The 22,340-nt window shown below is 39.2% G+C and overlaps 2 protein-coding genes across 2 annotated transcripts; both read left to right on the forward strand.

Annotated features, from left to right (window-relative positions):
• Window positions 1-1,516: 1,516 nt before the first annotated feature.
• On the forward strand, window positions 1,517-7,142 carry LOC135082722 (facilitated trehalose transporter Tret1-like). The gene is made up of 9 exons (XM_063977497.1): window positions 1,517-1,610; window positions 2,096-2,325; window positions 3,787-4,107; window positions 4,424-4,529; window positions 4,867-4,923; window positions 4,999-5,052; window positions 5,194-5,411; window positions 5,942-6,124; window positions 6,596-7,142. The coding sequence occupies exons 1-9, from the start codon at window positions 1,574-1,576 to the stop codon at window positions 6,824-6,826; spliced, it is 1,437 nt and encodes a 478-aa protein (XP_063833567.1). The 5' UTR covers window positions 1,517-1,573; the 3' UTR covers window positions 6,827-7,142.
• Window positions 7,143-9,257: 2,115 nt separating this feature from the next.
• Window positions 9,258-20,982, forward strand: LOC135082724 (facilitated trehalose transporter Tret1-like). Its single transcript, XM_063977499.1, has 8 exons — window positions 9,258-9,398; window positions 10,222-10,451; window positions 11,236-11,556; window positions 11,966-12,074; window positions 13,579-13,656; window positions 14,076-14,293; window positions 18,660-18,842; window positions 19,528-20,982. Exons 1-8 carry the CDS (start codon window positions 9,362-9,364, stop codon window positions 19,765-19,767), a joined length of 1,416 nt encoding a protein of 471 aa, XP_063833569.1. The 5' UTR covers window positions 9,258-9,361; the 3' UTR covers window positions 19,768-20,982.
• The last annotated feature ends 1,358 nt before the right edge of the window (window positions 20,983-22,340 follow it).

A 22,340-nucleotide genomic window follows, 5' to 3' on the forward strand; every position in this document is an offset into this window, starting at 1 on the left:
TATCGTTTTTGTGTTTAACTGTTGGCACCACTGGCGAGTGAGGGCTTGTTTCCACGGAGACAACCCAGGATTTGCAGGATAGCATTTTTTGCCGTCAGTTCTCCGTACTATGTGCCCTGCCCATTGCCACTTGAGCTTGCTAATCCGTTCTGATTCGTACTCGTAAAGAAACACCGAGCATAGCCCTCTCCATAGCACGCTGTGCAACTTTGAGCTTCTGTATAAGGCCTATAGTGAGAGGCCACGTTTCCGAGGCCATAAGTCATTACTGGTAACACACAAGGGTGGGACGTCCACCCACAAGGTGGCGGTGGACGCAGGCCGCTACCAATCGATCAACATGGGAAGCATTGGGGGAGGCCTATGTTCAGCAGTGGACGTCCTATGGCTGAAAATAATGATGATGATGGTTTTTTTGCAGGAACTGTTTTAGAAACTAGCAAGTAACAGGATCTTACTCTACAGTCGCGCCAACTAGTGAGCGCTAAAACGATTGCCCTCATTCATAAAACCGTCCTTTAGTAAAAATAATTGAGAAAATAAGTTAATTAATTGGACATCTTCCACGTTAAATTTTAAAAAATATTTGAAACTGATTCGTATTTAGTTAATTCAGAAAACAGTTAGATTTCAAAATTTTGTTTCGTTTACAGAAGCGGAAAAAAAGATTTGCAAAGCCATACGGCGCGTGAACAGAAACGTCTCCAAGTTCAGTGCATGTGGCTGGTTCGATATTGATGCGAATTTGCCATTTGCGATGATTGCCATTATATTCAGTTACTTCTTAGTAATCTTGCAGATCTTTGTTTTATGAATCTTGTATAGTAATGAGAACTAGTTTCCGAGTAAAATATTTGTTATACGCGGCGCAAAGACTCGTGGCAGGCGGTGTAATAATAAAACAATGTTTTATATCACATTTTTTTCTCGCACTAGCACTGGTTATTGGTTGTGTTATTGGTGACATCACACAGAGGCAGGTATAGCGTTGTGTAATTAATAAAATATTGGCGAGTGCACATCTCTGTTTCAAAATTAGGTAATTATTTATGGCCCCGCCGAGTTTTTGCGTCGAGTATAAAATGTAATTTTCGTGTGTGCATAACGTAAAGTAAACAGTTGTTGAAAGAAAATAAAAATATTACGCATAATAATTATCATTGTGATTTAATTTTCACTAATAAATAATAATAAAATAGCGAAACTTTAAATTATGCAATATATCAAAACTAGGTATTCAATCAATAATCACTAATCTATGGAACATTTAAAGTGTCTTCATCTTTAGAATAATTAAGTCTATCACGTGATCTATAAGAAGCTTCGACAGTTATTTTTTACTGAAAAAAAAACTTATTTACCAAGCGATTTTATAAGCAAATGTTACTGTAAATATGAAACTGTGGTTAAACACCGTCTTTTAGTTAAATCCATTAAAGGATTGGTTGTTTATTTAGCGATTATTTTAATCGCTACCTCTCAGATAACTGTGAATATCACGACAGCCTCAGTGATCTTACTGCTGTGTGATAGACGGACAGATTTAATGAATTATAGCAAATAAAAACTCGTGATGGCAATTTTAACTCAAGTCATTTGTTCTGTGATCGGTAAGTTTTTAATTTAATATTTAAATTATTTGTGTTTTAAGTAGATATATCGCAGATCTAAAAGGAAGCAAAGAAAACAAGTTTAATTGTATTAGTTACTGATATTTAAAACTTTATCCAAATGTCCGAAAGACGTCAACTGCTGAACAATAGCCTCCTTCTAGGATTCCATCCACCACGACCACGCCACCCGTATTCAGATACTTCCCGTGGTCTTCACTAGATCGTCAGTCCACTGAGTGGGAAGCCCATCTACGCTACGTTTTCCAGTGCGTGGTCATAACTCGAGGTTTCTTTTGCCCCAAAAACAGCGTGTGACGTCCACCCCAAGGTGGACCGACGACATCATAAAGGTAGCAGGGAAGCGCTGGACGCACGCCGCTACCAATCAACATGGAAAGCTTTGGGGGAGGCCTATGTTCAGCAGTGGACGTCCTATGGCTGAAATGATGATGATGATGAAAAACGCCATTTATTCCTTCCAGTATGCCTCCCTTGCCTAAACTTGGGAGTGATGTGGGTGTTACCATCATCAACTGTGGCCAACTTCTCTTCCAACTTTACCTTATTGCACCGGCCGATGACAGAGCTTGAAGTGGGACTGTTTGGTAGCCTGTCCTCTGCTGGGGCCATGGTGGGCACTCCTATAACCGCGGCACTCTTGGACAGGACAGGTAGGAAGGTCTCCACGGTCCTCGCTGGTCTCACTTGTGTGGTAAGTTCTTTTCTATGTGGTTCATTTTTAATTTGGTTTTTTCAAGGCTGGACAAAGGCCTCCCCCAAAGATTTCTTTAACGACCGGCCCTGCGCTGCCTGCATCCAGGTACTTTCTGCGACCTTCATAGATCGTCTGTCCACCTGGTGGGTGCTCTGTGTTCTCTGAATATTGAAAGACGTAACTACGAGTACACTGTACACTACGGTAATCTCCCTCTCTCTCTTGCCCATTGATAGCTTGCCATTTACTAATTCGGTGTATGAAAATAAATAAAAGTTTATAAAATCTTCATATACACTCAACATCAAATAAACCGCACCTTCCGCGACGCGAACTTTAAAGATTTTCTTCTGAAACAATCATGGTACCCCAACAATATTGGTGTTATTTGAAAGCCCAATAAATATCCTTAAAGAAAAATACATTTCATTTCTAAATAAATGATTAACATATACCATAAATGTGACTTGAAAATAGACCTCACTTTGGGCTCACCTCTGGGATCAATTAGACCAATTTTTATGGTTATAAAACCAAATAAAGATCTCACGTATCCTCTTTAACAGATGGATAGCGATTAATCCCAACTTAACAGTTTTATAGTCATAAAAATGGCTATAGCGTAACTACGTATTTTTTGAAGAAGTGACTCTGGATCCTTGTAAAGACACATTTTTGGGGTAAAAATTTAATGAAATGAAGTTTAGAACTAGGCTTTCAAATGGTACCAATGTTGGTAGGAAGTGGGGATGCATACGTTTGATAAGTGCTTGTCGCAGGAGGTGCGATTTATTTGATGCCGAGTGTAGTTCACACTTAATCATGTAATTGTATTCCCTGAAGGTTATGTTACTTCCAGCCATGTTTTTCTCAAAATCCCAACTAATATTATAAATGCGAAAGTAACTCTGTCTGTCTGTCTGTCTGTCTGTCTGTCTGTCTGTCTGTCTGTTACGCTTTCCCGCTTAAACCTCGCAACCGATTTTGATGAAATTTGGCATAGAGATAGTTTGAGTCCCGGGAAAAAACATAGGATAGTTTTTATCCCGGTTTTTGAAACAGGGACGCGCGCGATAAAGTTTTTCTGTGACAGACAAAATTCCACGCGGGCGAAGCCGCGGGCGGAAAGCTAGTAGTGTATAAATAATCTAGGTACGGGCCTAATACATCAATTCATCGATTATGTCCATTGATTAATTTGAATCAAGCAGTAAAAATTACATGGCTACAACATACACGGTGACTTTGCAAACAGTTGCCAAAGTGCGACTTACGCCCGTATTCACAAACATTACTATGAGGTCTCACAGTTCACGTGGACGCACAGAGTGACACGAACCAATCACAGAGCTCTATTCAACGCTGTGCGTTCGATTTGCTGCTTTGCTTATTCAGCATTACAATTTGGTCACCCAGTATATGACTGCGAGCTCAAGCTGTGTTTTCCTAATGTTTCAGATCTCCTGGGCCATCTTAGCTATAAGCAGCAGCGTTGAGATAGTCCTCATAGCCATCTTCATTGGAGGATTGAGTGGTGCCTCCTTTCTCATCGTACCGGTCTACTGCGGGGAGTTCTGCCAAGAGTCCATCAGGGGAACCATGACTGCTGGCTCCATGGTCTTCTGTGGTGTGGGAATGCTGATCTCGTATATTTTGGGGGATTTCTGCAGCTATATGAACATGGTGTACATATCCCTGGCCTTGTCTGTAGCGAGTATGGTCGTAACGGTTTTGCTGAAGGAGTCTCCAACTTTGCTGATGAAAAAAGGACTTACGGAGGTAAAGATATATGCAATTTTCAAAACAACTCTTAGTTACCTTGCTTCTGCTGCCCAAAACACGAATGATCTGCACGATTTTTTAATATTTTGCTATATAGAGTCAACAGCACGTCAGACTACATTTTATGGCAAAAACGCAACCTATGACCACTATTTAAGATGTCACAGGGATTATCTTGATGTGCTGACGTCACATATTATTAAAAATAATAAGTAAGCTCATAAAAACCCAACAAACTGCGTGCACGAGCAATATAAAATTGTCGACACGCTTGTTAGATTAGGTTTTTTTACACAATTTATCGTAATTTCAGAAAGCTGCCGAGTCAATTTCGTTCTACAGACAAGTGAATCTTAATTCCAAATTGGTGGCCGACGAAATGAGGAGTATAGAAAAAAGTCTGGACCCTTTGGAGTCGGGTAATTTAATTGTTCAAATATTTGCTCGTTAGATAGATCCTTTTCAGGATTCTTAAATTACGGTTGGTAGTTTGATCTACTTTGCTTCGATATAACGGCTTGGCATTCGTAATTTTTTGTCAATAGTTATCTGTGTTGAATGCTTCTTCTCAAGTAGGCGGGAATCCAATTTGGCGGGACTTAGGTACAGGAAATGAAAAACTGCTATTCTACCTGCTAGAGTATTACCACAAATTTAATGTCATTCATTTTCTCGTAATAATTATTATTTGTTTCCATTTCGTTAAAGTTAAATAGACAAACAATAAATTAAGCTCTATTTTTAATGACATTACAGGTCAACCAGAAGAAGAAAATATGTTGTTCCCAAATGAAGTCAAAACTACAATCAATGGTAAGGTTCTCATTTGATATTCTATATTTTTTTCTTACTTATGTTTCATTCATGAAAGTTAATATTATTTTACAGATATTAAACTAAAACCATCGGAACCGAAGAAGCTTTCACTGTGGCAGTTCTATAGTAAGTTCTAAAATTTAGTCTTACGAGTATTATAAACGCGAGAAAGCAGTTTATCACTCTAAGATTAAAATTACAATTCAAATCTTTATTGCGTAAAAAAATTACCAACGTTAAATAGGTAAATAAATTCCTTGTCCATAGAAAGATCTCAGCCAACCCGCCGTGGGTTCTACATAGCGCTCATGACGATGGCGCTGACCATTTTCCAAGGGATCATCGTGGTTCAGGTGTACCTTGAACCCCTATTCCGTCGAGCAGTGCCGAATCTGTCGTCCACCGTCTGCTGTTTACTGTTCGCTGTGACTATAGTCGTGGCCAGTTTTGCAGCGGCGTTTATGAGTGACTTAGCTGGAAGAAGGGTAAGTTCGGTAGCTACTTCTTTATAACTTTGATAGATTGAGGGGATGGATGGATGTTTGTTGCTCTCTCACGCAAAAACAAATTATAACGATGTTATAAATCCACCCGAGCTATAGCTATTGTGTGGAATTCCCTGATAATCTCAGTTTTCCAAGATTGGATTGTAGACTTAAGTTACTTATTAAATAATCTGGGCAACTTCGTGACAACAGGTGATTGTGAACCTTTTTGAATCAAAAGCAAGCCCATAAAAAGTGTCAGAAATTAGCATTGATTTGATTCTTTTTTTTTAGCATGACAAGGCAGGTATTTCACTGCAACTAAATTTTAACCCTGACGCAAAGTTTTTAGTTCACTCCTCAACCAGTTTGGTTCTTGGTCAGAGTGGGGAGTGTGGGCCAACTCTTCCATTTGCCTCTGGCGAATGAAGAGGGTCGTGCTCGGGACTCTACAGTGAAGACTAATTAAATGACATGATACTGTGATGATAATAAAGTCCTTAATCCAGAATAATCTTCTCTCCCTACAGCCACTCATCATATACTCGTCCATCGGTGGAACGATCTGCTGCGTGCTCCTCGGTAGCCAGCTCCAGCTGGACTGGGGCCCGGGCTGGCTGACCGCGCTGGTGCTGTATGTCTTCTGCGCCGTCTACAGCTTCGGCGGCGGCACTGTGCCTTTCGTGCTGATCGCGGAGGTGTTTTTGCCTGAGGTTAGATCGAGTTTCCAGAGGTTTTTAATGTCAGGATACCCCTGGCTGCTCTGACAGAGCGAGCCATAGTCTGGGGCATAACTCGAACAATAACTCGCTCTGTCCCAGAAGACTTTGCCGGACATTTTCAGATCTTATTAAGCAAGCCTGGCCCTTCGTTTGTTTCAATCTAAAGCCGTCCTTTGCTGAATCTTTGTGCCTCCATTTCCACAACGATTGATCTTGCGCTGCCCGCATCATCTGTAAACTATGCCAGATTATTAAATCTATAACTAGAGTTGTGAAGTTAGACACAACTCACACACACGTTAGAAGAAGATAGGGTTTCTGTGGCCGAAATGATGATGATGAGGATTTTTATTGGCGGTCAAGCATTAGGTCCTGGCTACACAGTAGTTGCAGAGTGGGAACGAAAGATGCGAATAGTCCCGTTAGAAAAAGAAAGTCTCTTAATATTTCCGTAACTTTCAGGTCAAAAGCTTCATGACGATGCTAGTTGTCGAGTGGTTTTGGCTCTGTTCCTTCTTAAGCCTGATCATCTTCAACCCTCTCATGATATTCCTGGGCCTTGGAGGAGTATTCTACTTGTTCGCTGCAGTCTGCGTGGTCACTGCAGTAATGTCGGCGATGTATGTGCCGGAGACGAAGGGACTGACGCTGGAAGCTGTGCAGCTGATGTTGGCTGAGAGGAGGAACTTATAAGAATAAGAATAAGAAAAGAATAAGAAAAGAGTAAGAAGAGAATAATAAAAGAACAAGAAAAGAATAACAATGAGGCGAACAAAACAAGAGTAAACATCTTAAAAATATGCTGTAGATTCGCCCGCTCAGCAAAAATGGCGCATGATGGCGCGCGTTTTGATTTAATATAAATCAACTGTAGATTCTACAGAATAATGCGTTATATTCTGGGTCCTGCCCTATAGTATAAGCTTAAATAACTAATTTAAATAGTAAACTATGAGCCAGACTGACTCACGCTTGGCTGTTTTTAAGTAACATAAGTTAAAAATATTAATTTAAGATGAGATACTATTTTACAATATATTTTTGATACGATTTGTGTTTTATTGGATTTTAATCTAGTTAAATACTAACACTACCTGTTCCTAAGTCTATATACAGACAACAGCACATTAATTATCATTGTTGTTTCGAATTAGCCTAGAATTAGAATACCTAAGATAGGTATTAAGCTGTAGAATGTAGGCTACCTAAGCTCTCAAATTAAAGGCTCACAGTTCAGTAGTTTTTTTACTAAGCTGACTCGAGAACCTGAGATTGATTCCCACTATTCATCATCAACAGCCCTTTACAGTCCACTGCTGGACTATGAGCCTCCTCCATTATAGTGGAGGGTTTTGCCATAATCTCCACGCTTGGCACGCGGGTTGGAGATCGCAGTTTAAAAGATTGATGTTTTTCAGAGAGCGCTGCTGCCCGTTCTCTGTTTGATGTGTAGTCCCTAAGTCGCCTCTTACGACACCCGCGGGAAGAGTAGGGGTTGGTGACAAATGTATTCCACTCTGCCGTCACCACACGGCAACTACTATTACCAGATGGGATTCTCTGAAATGATTTTGTGTATTCTGTTCCAGTTTGGGTGGAACGTTGCAGGCTTGAATAATTTATATTAATAGATATACCTACTATTTGTTGAGCAACATTGTTGTCTTACATGAGCCTCACTTTGGATTAGAATCTGTGTATATTAACAAACTAACAGGTACAGGTAGACCAATCGTAGATGAATAAAGATAAATTACCTAATTACTTTAAGTATAATATGACATGATTACATTGCATGCATTGAGTAAAACTTGCCAGGTGTGAGTCGGATGTGTGCGACATGAAGGGTTCCGTAGCATATTCGTAGAATACCATAATTCCTTAATTCATAAGTGGGACGAGTCTCTACTTTTTGCATTATCTTAAAAATAAAAATTCTAAAAGAGTTAATATGACTGAACCGAACGATAGCTTTATACCACGTATGTACTAAAATATTTATTTTAAATAATATTTATTATCGTTTTTACAAAAGTTACTTAATAATAATTATTAATCGCAGCTGAGTCGCGTGCGCATTTGCGCAATGCAACAAACATGGCGCCCGCCCGCCTTTATGCGTTAAAACAAAAAATACCCAATTCTTTAATACTTTTACTATTATTAGCCTGGAATTTTGTGTCATAAGGACATTTTATATTCCAAATAAATTATAAACAAAGCCAATATGCAAACTAGCCAGTCATGTTTAGTAACAAGTAACAACTACTCATGTAAACAAACGTTTCAAGGTTGATGATAAGGATACTAATTGTCACATTGCTCAATAATTATAAAAAAAACCCGACGAAAATACGGTAGAGAGATGATTTCGGAGTTCCGTGAATTAAACGCTGATTCAGTTGACACGAAATTAGTACGAAAATCCTTTTCAGGACACTTTTACACGTCGTCCTATATAAATATAAATAAAGCTTGCTCTACCACCACTTTGGGACAAGAATTAAACTAAGTACAATAATTAGTAGGAATAGATCTCAGTGACCTTAAAATTTTATGCAAATAATTTTTCATGAATTAAAAACTTGAAGATTTTTGCGGAAAAATTTGCATTTTTTGTTTCTTTTCAGTAATAAGTCCTTTAATCCACATCGTTCATTTGGGAGATATCATTTTCACGTAGCTTACAACAAAGTTGATGCAAACTTTCGTCCCATTGTTGTTGTTGTTGTTTCAGCCAAATGACGTCCACTGCTGGACAAAGGCCTCCCCCAAGGTTTTCCACAATGAACGGTCCTGCGCTGCCCGCATCCATCGCAGGACCGTTCGTCCCATTAAAAATAACGAACTAGACTAGAACTAGAAAATGAATGATACAAAAGTTATCGAAATTGAAATCCATAAAAAATACCAGTGACCTATCATACAAATAAATAACGTAGTAGGTATGTAGATCACTTCTCACTATTTATTTATCAAGAAGCAAAGTTGTAGAGAACCCCGACTTATTTGTTCCCAGCTAGTTTTACCGCGCTATAACTATTTGTCAAAGGATCAAACTAATCCATTTCACTTTAATGAGGTTTGCTGATGACAATTGCTATGATAATCTTGATAATAACGAAGAAAACTTTGTTTCGTCTCAATTGAGCAGTTGAGTTGAGAAGTTGAGACGTAGAAACGCGGTGGTTTTCAAATTGTGATTTTTTGAGTGATTTTATCGCAAAAATGGGAAATATTAATCAGATTTGGGCCACCATGGTCTGTAAGTACAAATATTTATTTGTTTTTAGTGCTTGTTCCTAATTATCTAGCCGAGTACTAATTGCCAAACAGTGAAAAAAAATGCTCGTTTTCACCATCAATCCCTAATTTTTAAGTGGTAACACAACAGGAATTTTGTTTTCAAAGGGGTCACTTAAAAATTAGGGATTGATGGTGAAAACGGGCATTAACATTGTGGTGAACCTACCCCTAAACACTATAGTCTGGTCCGTGAGCATGTAGAATTTTGTCCAATGACCCCAAGCTACCCATCCTTATCGCTCGCGCGTAATTATGTTGCTGTCGCGCTCGCACACTCACTGCGTGCGCCCGTCGCACAGTCGCGACAGCAATGTAATTACGCGCGAGCGATAAGGATGGGTAGCTTGGGGTCATTGGACAAAATTCTACGTGCTCACAGACCAGACTATACATAATTTCGATCTAAGTAATTGCACAACACTATGCAGTTATCTCTACCTACCTAAGGAACTTGTGCTTCAAACACACGGTTATAAGTTCGATTCCCGACGATCGCTGGACCAAGTATTACAGGTTAACCTACCTCTAACACTACCTCGACTAAGTAACAACAATACCAAATTTTATAATAAGGCAACCTCTCTAGGCATGCCTTATAACACAATAACTTACTTAACGGGAATACAAATAATTGGTAATTTTCATGCCACAAGTTACTACATAGAACCTTTAAAATGTCGGATGTTGTTATTCCCATAGTGTTTAGAATTAAGTTGAATTGTATCTATTAAAATAAAAATAATATTAAGGTTCTGTCTCTAAGCTAATACTTTATTTTCCAGTATGTTTCCTATGCTTCAACATGGGTGTCATGTACACCTGGCCTTCCTCTACGCTCACGATCTTCAGCTCAGCCAACACCACCCTTCATCGCACCATGACAGAAGGAGAAATAGCGTTGCTGGGAAGCCTGTCCTCTGTAGGAGCTATGGTCAGCACACCGATAGCTGGCGTTCTACTGGACAGGATTGGCAGGAAACGCTGCAGTATTGGAGCCAATTTGCTTGCTGTGGTAAGTGCCTTAGCTAGGTAACATGTTAACTCTGTTATTCTGATTGAACTAAACTAAAGCCTGGTCCGTGAGCACGTAGAATTTTGTCCAATGACCCCAAGCTACCCATCCTTATCGCTCGCGCGTAATTATGTTGCTGTCGCGCTCGCACACTCACTGCGGGCGCCCTTCGCACAGTCGCGACAGCAATATAATTACACGCGAGAGATAAGGATGGGTAGCTTGGGGTCATTGGACAAAATTCTATGTGCTCACGGACCAGGCTTTAGACATCTTAATACCTTTTTTTTATTCTCCAGATTTTTCAAGGTCCGCTAAATAAATTTTGTGTTACTCACCACTTTTCGTCAAAAGTAGAGTAATGCCCGTTGGAAAACAAAATTCCTTTTATGTGTTACCATAGGGGTCACTTAAAAATTAGGGATTGATGGTGAAAATGGTCATAAGACTCCTACCTAATACAACGACGACTTCAAACAAACGTTAGCTCGTTTATATACATTGAAAAATTAAGCGAAATTGTGTTTTGGAGATGATACTTTTTTAATGGAGGGTTGGTGTCGAAATTCTTGATGCCACTGAGGTTTTTACGGTCAAATCACAATTCCCATTCAATATCTGTCTTTGCTGCAATTCCTATGTAGCCAGGATCTCCAGCTTGACCATCACAAACCTTGAAAATAACTACTTTCGCCCCAGGGGAGATAAGTTAAACTGTCATTGGACCCGCAACGAGATTAACCAGAATCTTTATACCTCTCTAAAGGATCGATCTTTCTTTCAGGTCGGCTGGGCCATGATAGCCTTCAGCAAAAGAGTGGAAGTGGTCCTAACATCCATCTTTGTATCTGGTTTCTCTGGTGCAGCGTTCATCATCAACACCGTCTACATTGCGGAGATTTGCCACGAATCCATGAGGGGCACCATGTCTTCAGGCATCATGGTGTTTTATGGGATCGGCATGCTGGTGCAGTATGTCCTGGGAGGGTACTTGAATTACTGGACAGCTGTGTACACGAATATGACCATGAGTATTCTGGGAGTGACCTTCAATTGTCTTCTGAAGGAGTCGCCTTTATACCTGCTGAGTCGTGGTTTTGAAAAGGTAAGAATTTTTTGTATAAGGATCTTTCCTCAAGGTCAAGTTCGGTAAGGAAAGTATATTATGGAAAGACTTTGAATTGCAACATCATTGCACAATTACGTAGCTCATTTTACTGATAATTTAGAAAGTAATGTCATAGTCATATATGTTTATTGCATCATGTTGGTACATTTGGATCTTAAATATTAATACAGAGTCCCGAAACATGGCCCTGTAAGGGCATTGCAACATTAATGATAAGACGGAAAGCAGTAAAAGAGCTTTATAAAATAAACCAACCAAAAACCTTACTGAAGTAAAAGATTTAGCAAACCACAAACATCACCACAATAATAGTACCTAAACCAATCGCGAAAGTTAGGAAACTTTTGAAGCTGCCACTTTATGTCTTGTATTGTTGTCATTGTAGGAAGCTGCGGCCGCACTAGGATTCTTTAGACAATCGAAACCAGATTCAAAATTGGTGCAAGATGAAATGGAGAAGATTCGACGTGTCCTCAACCCAGTGATCGATGAGGGTAAGTGTTGTAATTATGATGATGACAATGATTGTCTTATGAAGATACGAATTCTTAAAAAAATAAAACCATAATTAATGGGCAAAATAAAATTGATAGTGGACAAAGAGAGCCCCGGTCCGTAGGTTATAGGTTCAGATTTCAGATAGAAAAACAATTTTAATTTCGTTTGAGATAGAGTTAAATAAATAAATAATTATATCTTTATGCACACGACTTTCTGTAAGTTTAGACAAAGCAAAGCTTGTGTGTAATTACATAAAGGTTTGTAGGTATGTACTAGAATCAGATCTTTTCTAAAACGATTTTTACAATGTGCGGATACAGAACCTCTACTATTACGACCTCTGACAAAAAAAAACATTGTGGAGTGCGGGCATCAAACCTACGACGAACTAATAAACCCAACGATAAAATTATCGGAACTATACAGGGTGGAATTTTGTAATGCCACCTGGAGGGAAAGTACTCTTAATACTGTAGATAGAAAATTTTACTGTAAGAAAACATTCCTTTATATTTGAAAAGAAAGAGAACTGCATTCAAAGATTTTCGATTTTTTTCGAAAATTCACTAGCTTACCATAAAATTTTCTGTATACATAATTAAAATAATTTAAGATTTCATGGTTTTCCTTTCATTTGATTTATCAAATTTGTTAGAGAGATTTCATCCTTAAACTTGACCCTAACGATTGATGTAATAAAAATACAGGTTGTAATTTTTAACAGATTTTAGTTGGTTCAATTCCCGGATGTGGCAAGCAAATTTTTGGAAATCTTTGAATGCAGTTCTATATATTTTCAAAAAGTAAAGGAATGTTGTCTTAAAGAAAAAAATTCTATTTACAATATTAAGAGTACTTTCCCTCCAGGTGGCATAGGGTGGCATTACAAAATTCCACCCTGTATCTATGTATACACACGCCTCTTGTATTTAGGCAGTTTCTAGCTTCAAGCCTCTAATCTCTTCTGGGATCGTGACAATCATAAATATCTTAAAACCGCCGACTTGTAGCAATGTGAGTAAACCAAACAAGATAACCACGTGTATGAAAAACATGGATTTATGTTTATGCGCCATAATTATTGCGTCACAGATAAAAGCTAGGAAATTCCATTGTGTAAATCCGCAATATTTTTCATGGTTGGGATTTCCTGGGCTAGAGAAAACTGTAATAATTTAGTTATTAGCCCAATTAGGTATAACTTTGTCTAGTAACCGAATACTGAGTAGGAACAATGTTACAACGCACTTTATAAGACGTACTAACTACTAAAGTTAATGAAGCGAATAGCTACGAAGTTGAATCTATCAGAAATGTTATAAAAAAACAGGAAGGTAGGTAGGTAGAATCGCGCGCGAGCTTGCAAGGTTTCGGGTTTTTAAAAGCGTAAGTACTTGCGGAAAATATGATGTGATTTAAATCGAGAACCTAGTTTTAAAGATTTGAAACAAGCGATTTTCAGAAATCGGTTTAATTTATTTCGCCAATTTGTTTCAGATGAAAATTGTGAAGAAACAAAACTGCAGGCGGATCAAGAAAAAAAAGTGGAGAAGTTATCTACTATCCAATTTCTAAGTAAGTATACTTAGCTGCACAAATAGCTGGTACTATTTTTAATATTGTAGTTAAACCCTACATAACTGATGTTTATTCGCCTGAAGATAAGATTATTAACCTGGTAAGTGCTAACCGGAAAATTAAGAAAAAAGTTAAACTCGTACTTATCAAATGAAAAAATATCACACTCTACGTTCCTACTTATTTAGTACTGGTAATACGGTAGTACCTACCTACTTGTATTATTTTAATCAATAATAAATTATGCCAATCTCAGATAAAGCACTCTGTCAAAGTTATTATTCAGGGGTAGGGTTTAACTGGTTCTGTAAAAGCGCTATTTAAAAGCCTAAATTGCAAAAAATAGTTTCTATCTTATTGCTTATGAGATAAGGTCTACCTTCTTAGAAAACAGTAGGTTGTTAATTCTTTTCCAGGAAAATCCCGGTCGACCCACCGAGCGATAATCGTCACTCTGACGCTGATGACAGCGTGCATTTTCCAAGGGCTGCCCGTGGTGCAGGTGTATGCTGACCCGCTGTTCACTGAAGCTGTGCCAGTAATGTCCTCCACCATCTCCAGCATTATACTGGCAGTGATCACTGTCATAGCTGGACTGGTGGCCGCTGTACTGACTGACGCTGCTGGAAGGAAGGTAGGTCTACCTTTTGTTGAAAATAGTTAAATAGATAATTTTTTTTATCCATAACGAGGAAGCTCTTGGCCTGTATCTCGCCTGATGGTAAGTGACGATCAGGCCGAAGGTGGAAGCGAGAGAGGTGGAATCCTCAACCACGGAGGAACTGGCTATCTTACCACTTACCGCGGAACACAACAATGCAGTTAAAATTGTTGTTATGGCGACAGACTTAGGTAAGATGGTAATAGCTAGCCAGGCGGACTTAGAACAAGCTCTACTACCAACCAAACCGAACAGAAAAATCTTTCCCCACTGGGAATCGAACCCGGGACCTCTGCGTCTGAAGCAGGTGGTTTTACCACTAGACCACAGAGGCGGTTAGCTTGCCACGAGGGGTTATCGGAACCAAAAAGGGAGTCAATTTTAAATTGTTTCAGGGTTTTTTAGCATTAAGTACAGCCACACCATATTAGGTACATTATCTTTTTTACAGGTGTGCGAGACAACTCCGAATCTCATAGTGTTCATTGTTTGTACATTACATACTTTAGTTTACTTTTATTGCCTTTAATTGTTATTATCTCATCACATTTTAAGTAGGGATTATCACGTTATAAACGCCTCTACGCACGTTTATGAGCACGCAAGATTTGGCGTAAAATTGAGCCTAGGTATATATGGCATAGTGGAATGTAAGATAGGATCAACATTATCATCGTAATCATCACGCAATTTAATCTCCACTACAAAAACACAACCCTCTCCCATTTGCTGGAGGCAAATGAGAGTGTTTGACCTACACTGGGCAGACGGGTTAGGGAGGCCTGATGTTCGCATATCCCTCTTAGGCCTCAGCCTCGAACTTAGAGGGCAGCGGGGCGGCGGCGGCGGCGGCGCGGGAGCGGCAGGATGTTATGCGTAAAATCAAATAGACCGGTTCTCGAAAACAGCGGCGCGGCAGCGGGCAACGAGCGGGCAGCGGCGAGGGAGCGGGCAACGAGCGGGCAGCGCACTCCTTCTTTTGCCCACAATAAATCGAGCGTTAGGAATAAATTTGAATCGAAATAAAATTGTCGCCGTTGTTCAGACATTTCGTTTGCGAATAAAAACAAATATCTCGACAACACAACCCCGAACACAACACTTCGCCGCTAAAGCGCCGCGCGAGCTGCCCGCTTGTTTCGAGAACGGGTATGCGTTGCCCGCCCCGCTCCCGCGCCGCCGCCGCTCCCGCCCCGCTGCCCGCTAAGTTCGAGGCTGAGGCCTTAGGCGCCTCTTACGTCATCCACGTAAAGAATTTGGTCCAAATCTACTCTGTCAGGATCAAACGGCAAAGCGTAGAAATATAAAACAGGCATGGGCGTATCCATCTTCTAAGAGGCTGAAAAAAATTGAATTTGCCCCAGGGGAGAGATTTTTTCCCCCGCGCTTAGAGGACGAAAATTCAACTAACTATAGGGACATACCATATCCAGGGCAGGTAACTGGCCTCACCTGGCCTCCCAACCCTTCGATAGGCCCGTGGCACAAAATATAACAGAAGGTAAACTCCATACTAAGCGCGCTCTAGCCACGCACACATAGACACCGCTCACGTACGCGTTATCAAGACTGTCTCGGACGAATGCGAGGCGCGACTGCGTTCTCACGCGTTTGTGAAATTATTTTTTTTGTTCGAAAATGAGTGAACAACAAAAAAGGGGTATTATAACATTTGTTAAGTAGATGGTTGCTTACACTCAACATTAAAAACTAAATTTTCGTTTTTTAAACTATAGCCCGACCAGGAACATAAAAACCCTCGCCATGTTGCGGAAAACTAATGGTACTAATTTCTTTTAATGGCAACAGTAACTGAAAACTTCATTGACATGTCACCTTGCATGTCAGTCTATTGCTGTCAAAGTGTAAACAAACTTTATTTTAAATGTACGCAACTGATTTTGTGAATTAAATTGCTAAAATCTTTTTATAGTCGTGAAAGAAATGTGGTTCACAATGTGTTAAAGTATTTGTCGAAGAGAAATACCTACTAAGGGTTCGGACAATATTTTCATTGAATAATGTTTCCGACAAAGGTTGTCAAATTGACTGACATGTTTATCGTATAGTACAGTCCACTATGAAAAATAGCTGTGGTTTGTTTCAACTACCTATTTTAATTTTTTTTGTCACTTTCTAAGTGTTGAATTTTATGGAATTGGGAAAGAAGTACCGAGTTTGAAGCGTTCATGAGCAGACATTGCAGTTGAATATTCAAGTTCTGAATTTGATTATTGATGAATAATAAAATAAATCCTACTAGCTCATTTGATGGTTTCATTTAATTTATTTAAACCAGAGGTGGAATTGTGTAAATCAATCGTACCTAATCATTTGACAGTTCATAACGTATGATAAAGTCAGTAAAACAAAGCGTTTGACAGAATAATCGTACGTTATGAACTGTCAAATGATTACGATTGCTTTACACAATTCCACCTCAGGTTACCTATAATAATATTTTTTCGTTGATTCATGAAAATATCAAATTAACCCGTAATCCTGAATCCTGATACATAAAGTTAGCCTATTAATTTAACTCAGGTACGACTGTACTCAGTGTTGCACTATCAAATGCAATTGACGCGCCTCTATGCCAGGGTTTTTATGTTCCTGGTCAGGCTATACCTCAGATCATAGAAGGGAATAGGGATGTGAAACGGGGGCGTGGCGCGTGTCTCCGCGATATGCCCAGAAACGAACATCGCCCGCGACGTCAGGTTAGTCGCGATTCAGTCGTACTGAGGAAATATTCTCCGATATTGTTGGATAATGCGTCGTAACATGCAATAACATAAGTGAAACGAAGAACTACAGGAACAATGAAGTCATTTACCACATGTAAGTATTGCAAATCCATTGGTATTTTGCTTATAAATAAAAAAAAACTAAACATTTTTACGAACGAATTCAGTGCCGTGACATTTACTGCGATATCGAAATTAGTGGTGATAAAAATTCAAACACGTCGTACATTGACGATTTAGTTAGCAACCACTTTATGTCATGCGTAACTACTGCGCAATGTATTTTATTTCTTCCGATATCCACTGACGCGTGAAAATACACAGTACGGCCGCATGTGCCGGTCGTAACATAGTGCAGGGCTCGTGTTCTAATACGGTTTCCTATTATCGATAAATAGAAGTAAATTATTATTTTCTATTTTCTAATTTTGAATGAAAAAATCATGAGTTGCTTGCGATTTTTAAGTTTTTACAAAAACAATAACAATAGTAGAAGGGATTAGTAACTGTCAACTATGTAATTACTATAAGAGCTAGTTGAAAGCCTAATATAGGCATTATTTTTGATAAACATAGGCGGTACGAATTTCGCCATAATTAAAAAGTTAATGCGCGATAGTAGTTAATAATAATTACAGTGATCCTGTTATATCAATAATTGATTCTGAGTTTTTCGTCCATACAAAATGGAACTGACTCCTTTATGCAAAAATCGTTAAAGAACATAATAATAACGTATAATAATAAAAAGGTTTTCATACAAGCATTTTTTAAACCAATTTCGAGCCTTGCCCCCAGGATTTAAAGTATCGATATCTTATCGAATCCATTTTATCTTTCTTCTCTCTAATTGCTTTTTTCAAAGTGTGCGTCACGTCACGTGGCCATTGATTGGCCATAAGGCACGCCTTCTGGCCAATCACAGCACTTTTAAGCCGGTTGCACATGTTGTCGTAGACTCTCAGTCGCTTTGTTTTTACACAGTTGAATGTGTGTGTGGGAGCTGTGGTGGGGGAAATGTGGGGACACTGGTTCTCGTTGTAGTTACGCGCGACTTCATATCTATTATCTTTCTATGATCTGAGGGCTATACCAATTGATTCCGGGAGGTAAGTAAGGTATTTATTTGTATTTCAATAGTTCGTTTAACGTTGACAAATTGAAAGCAAACTCAATTATTAGGAATATCGAAGTGTTTTAAAGAGGTTTTAGGAATTATTGGATAATAGTGTCAACCACCCAACTACATACTACGTCATACTACTTCCTTCTCGTGTATTTGTTTGCAAACTATTACTATAATAATAACGTACTAAACATAACTACATAATTATACGTGGATAATGTGGATATCTTTTATTGTCTTTCTTCCATAGTATTAAAAGTTTCATTTTTCTATCATAACGAAATAAACGCAACACGTGACAACTTGACAAGACAACCCTAGCGCGACAGCCGAGCGCAGGTATGCGAAGCGAAGTACATACATGAGTTTACCTTCTGTTATATTTTGTGCCCGTGGAGACAGGATAATGAAGATTAACTAGGTTCTACTTCTCCACTTACGATCTTTTCTCTCCTTTTCTTTCCAGCCCCTAATGATATACGGGTCCCTCGGCTCTGGGATCTGTGCCTTACTCCTCGGAACCCAGATCCACTTAAGCTGGGGTCCCAACTGGCTGACGGCCGTCATCATATACATGTTCTGTGTGGTATACACCTTCGGAGCTGGGACTGTGCCTTTTGTGCTGGCTGCTGAAGTCTTTGTGCCAGAGGTTTGTACAGGTTTTATTTATTTCTTGTGCTAGCCATTTTCGTAAATTCGCCTAAAGAAAACGACGTTCAGTTATGCTCAAAATCCTATCCATAAACTGATCAGAAAATCTTGTATGCCTTAAATAACAACTGGACTCACAAATCTGGTGGTAAGACAGTCATTAGCAGGAGTCATCTAGACACAGGTGTCCCAATTCCCAAAAATACCTGTGCAGATAATGCTTAAAGTGCGTTCCTCTAACCAAACTCAATACAATAAGTTTATCTCACGGGAATATAATCCAGAGGTCTTAGTGTGAGTTTATATCAAACGTCCTCACTAGTAAGCGCTTAAAAAAATATATGATAATTTTAGTTCTTGAAAGTATCCGCTGGGGCGCTGTACAATCCATCAAACATTTAACGTCATTTTTTACGCGCTTGATCACACGTACCGTACACGTACACGTACGTACGTGTGATCAAGGCTTAAGCCCTCTGAAATCGTAACCATCACTCTATTTCACTTCTACTTTAAAGTAGACAAAGAATAAACAAACTTTCGAGCCCTAGAAATCCAACAGGTACAAAAAATCATCCCAAGGCCTTCTACCCATGCAGAAACATTAGCCTTTTGCGCTATCACCTAAATATTTGAAATACTTTTCAAACCTGTTCAAACCATATTATCTTTTCAATTTCTAGGTCAAAAGCTTCATAGCGATGCTGGTGGTGGAATGGGCATGGCTGTGCAACTTCCTGATCCTCCTCATCTTCAATCCACTGGTCTCAGCCATCGGTCTAGGACCTGTGTTCTACATCTTCAGCGCTGTTTGCTTTTTGACAGCTGTCTACAGTGTATTCTATCTACCAGAGACAAAAGGATTGACAGTTGATGCTATACAGCTTCTGTTCGCGCCTAAGAAGAAGAAGCAGTACGTCTGAATTTGAACCTTATTTATAAGCAGATATGTCATAATTTTAAATAGAGAGAAAAGACGGAAAGCGACTCAATCTATACTGATTTAATATTATAAAGCTGAATACTTTGTTTGTTTGCTTAATCTCAGGAACTACCGGTCCAATTTGAAAGAAAAAAAACATACATTTATTACAATGGACATCACACAAATACAGGCAATTACATAGACATGACAGTGGCACATAATAATGGAAGAATAAAAAAAATAAAAACAAGAGTAAACTGAGCAGTGCCACCCATTCACCAACAAGATGCCCACTGCAACGGGCCCCACTCAGCATATGCCGTGGCCCACGGTGACGAAGGCCACGGCGCTGGTTTTCAGTGTGCCCCATGCCGAGTGAGGGTCACGGACCATTGGTAAAATAAATAAAATAGTAAGCTGCATAAAATTGTCTAATTTGAAAATGTTTGTGTCGTATAGCCCCTCTATCGAGGCTTTAGGCTATAACATCAGCCTACAGCCAATAGGAGCGAAAGCAGTAAAGAAAAATGTTGCAAAAATGGGAAATATTATTCAAACTATCGTCGTAAAAAATTGCGGGCACAGCTAGTCGAATATACATACAACCCATTCGAGTTAACTGCGCACCAGGCGGACGTGACGTCACATCGCCGCTCTGGTACAGTCAGGGCGAAAGCGGGGAGGTGTGCGGGTGAGTGCGAGGGAGTCGCATTCAAGCGAGGTGCGCAGTTAACTCGATAAGTCAAATTGTATTGCTTTTGTCGAAGGCAGAAAGACTACTGAGATTGCATAGTGCTTGTGCATGCCTGGCGAACGAAAGACGCTATATTTTTATCTCTAGTGTTTATTTAGGTTTTAATTAATAAAAATCTTTAAGTATTAAGTGCATGGTTTACTTTATTTTATATCTTTAATTACTTGAAAGTGACACGTCTGTCTTTATGTAAGTTTTGTGACTTGAGAACTATAGAGATTATCTACATATACGAAGTAATATCATCTTATATAACGATAAGAAAAATAAATAAAAATGTTGCAACGTCAAGTCGTCAACATTATAGGCAGTTTCTAGAATTCTTATCTACTATGATTGTCAATGTAAATATAGTGAAAAAATAGAAGAATTTGTTAAATATAGTTGATTTACAAAGATAATAACTTTAGTAAGTATCTATCTAAATAGTAATAATTATCTATAGCTATGTAACATCGATATTTTTTTAATAATAATTGTCACATCAATTATTTAGTACCTACTTAATAAACTAACAAGAGCTTGTACTAAATACTTATAATATACAGGGTGTAAAAAAACCTATCACGAAGACTGAAACTACGCCTTCTGTACACCCAACCAAGTAATATTACAAAATATTATTGGTGGGAAATATTTTTTATTTTTATGATTAAAAAAAATACAATATTCCGCAGCCCGCAATGTACAGCGCGCCACGCAACGCATGACCGTGCCTATGTGTGTGTGAGTGTATTGGAGCGTACGCGCTTTCCCGCCACTACCTACCGCGACCGCAGAAGTATTTTGTACACAAAATTACCAGATTCTTCACTTCCTACATTTAAAAAACACATTCCTTTAGCATTTGTTTAGGTTTAGAACTAAGTACTTACCGACTAATCCCCTTCGACGTCGTCTGGAATCGGCCGCTCCAACCGGACAAGTTGTGGCTCGAACTGACGGCCTTCCACGTGCAAGCAAACGCGTGCCAGGTAAATCGTGTTTTGATGCGCGCTCCAGTATTCCTTCACGTACAGACCGGTATTTAAGTTCCTCAAATCCGACACAATACACGCCTAGACGAGGCGGGCGGAGGCACAATCGGCTGATTGTCCAACAGACGTTGTACAGCCAGAACAATAATACGTGCATCAGTACGGTGGTGCGCTGTAGAATGTTCAGCCCGATACCTACAGCCTGCAGGGCTTCAGATGCGTTTCCACGTGCCCTCCCATAACAGTAAACCATGTTTACGTACTCACGAGCACTGTACGTATGGTTAGGCATCTTTCTAACACACATTCACTATTACCACACTCACTATCACACGTTCACACACTAACTATCCGCACGAGAAAACAATCAAAAGTCGCAAGCGCATTCGACGGCCGAAGAAACCGAACTGGCCGTATACTCTCTAATCTGTGCTGGCCGTGCGAGCAACGCAAGGCGCGAGCGGCCCCTCGCAACAAAGGCACTGCCCCGCGCGGCGAGACTGACTGACCAATAACAGTCAAGCAATACGTCTATCGAATGTCGTCGTGAATCGGTAGCGCTTTGTTATTACTCTTCATTTTCAACTACAAATTTACGTAATTTTTAACTTAACAAAAATGTAATTTCATCACTTTAATACAGGCAAGTCTATCAACGAATGAGATTGTAAAAGCGGCGGCAAAAATACTTTGATTAATCTTTGTTAACTAAAGATCCGTCCTAGCATACTTGTTAATAATTAATGCTTTAAGCAAGCTTCCAAAATACTCAAATTTGAATAAATTGTAGATGCGCAATCGTTATTAATAAAACAATAAGAATATCAATACATTTTGATA

The sequence above is a fragment of the Ostrinia nubilalis genome, chromosome 22, assembly GCF_963855985.1.
Source record: "Ostrinia nubilalis chromosome 22, ilOstNubi1.1, whole genome shotgun sequence".
NCBI classification, from domain to species: domain Eukaryota; kingdom Metazoa; phylum Arthropoda; class Insecta; order Lepidoptera; family Crambidae; genus Ostrinia; species Ostrinia nubilalis.

Excerpts from the sequence above, each read along its gene's own strand:
- LOC135082722 (XM_063977497.1), top strand. The coding sequence starts at position 1,574 with ATGGCAATTTTAACTCAAGTCATTTGTTCTGTGATCG. Across the intron at positions 4,108-4,423 it reads TGAAAAAAGGACTTACGGAG|AAAGCTGCCGAGTCAATTTC; the intron begins GTAAAGATATAT and ends TCGTAATTTCAG. Across the intron at positions 4,530-4,866 it reads TCTGGACCCTTTGGAGTCGG|GTCAACCAGAAGAAGAAAAT; the intron begins GTAATTTAATTG and ends ATGACATTACAG.
- LOC135082724 (XM_063977499.1), top strand. The coding sequence starts at position 9,362 with ATGGGAAATATTAATCAGATTTGGGCCACCATGGTCT. Across the intron at positions 14,294-18,659 it reads CTGACGCTGCTGGAAGGAAG|CCCCTAATGATATACGGGTC; the intron begins GTAGGTCTACCT and ends TTTTCTTTCCAG. Across the intron at positions 18,843-19,527 it reads CTGAAGTCTTTGTGCCAGAG|GTCAAAAGCTTCATAGCGAT; the intron begins GTTTGTACAGGT and ends TTCAATTTCTAG.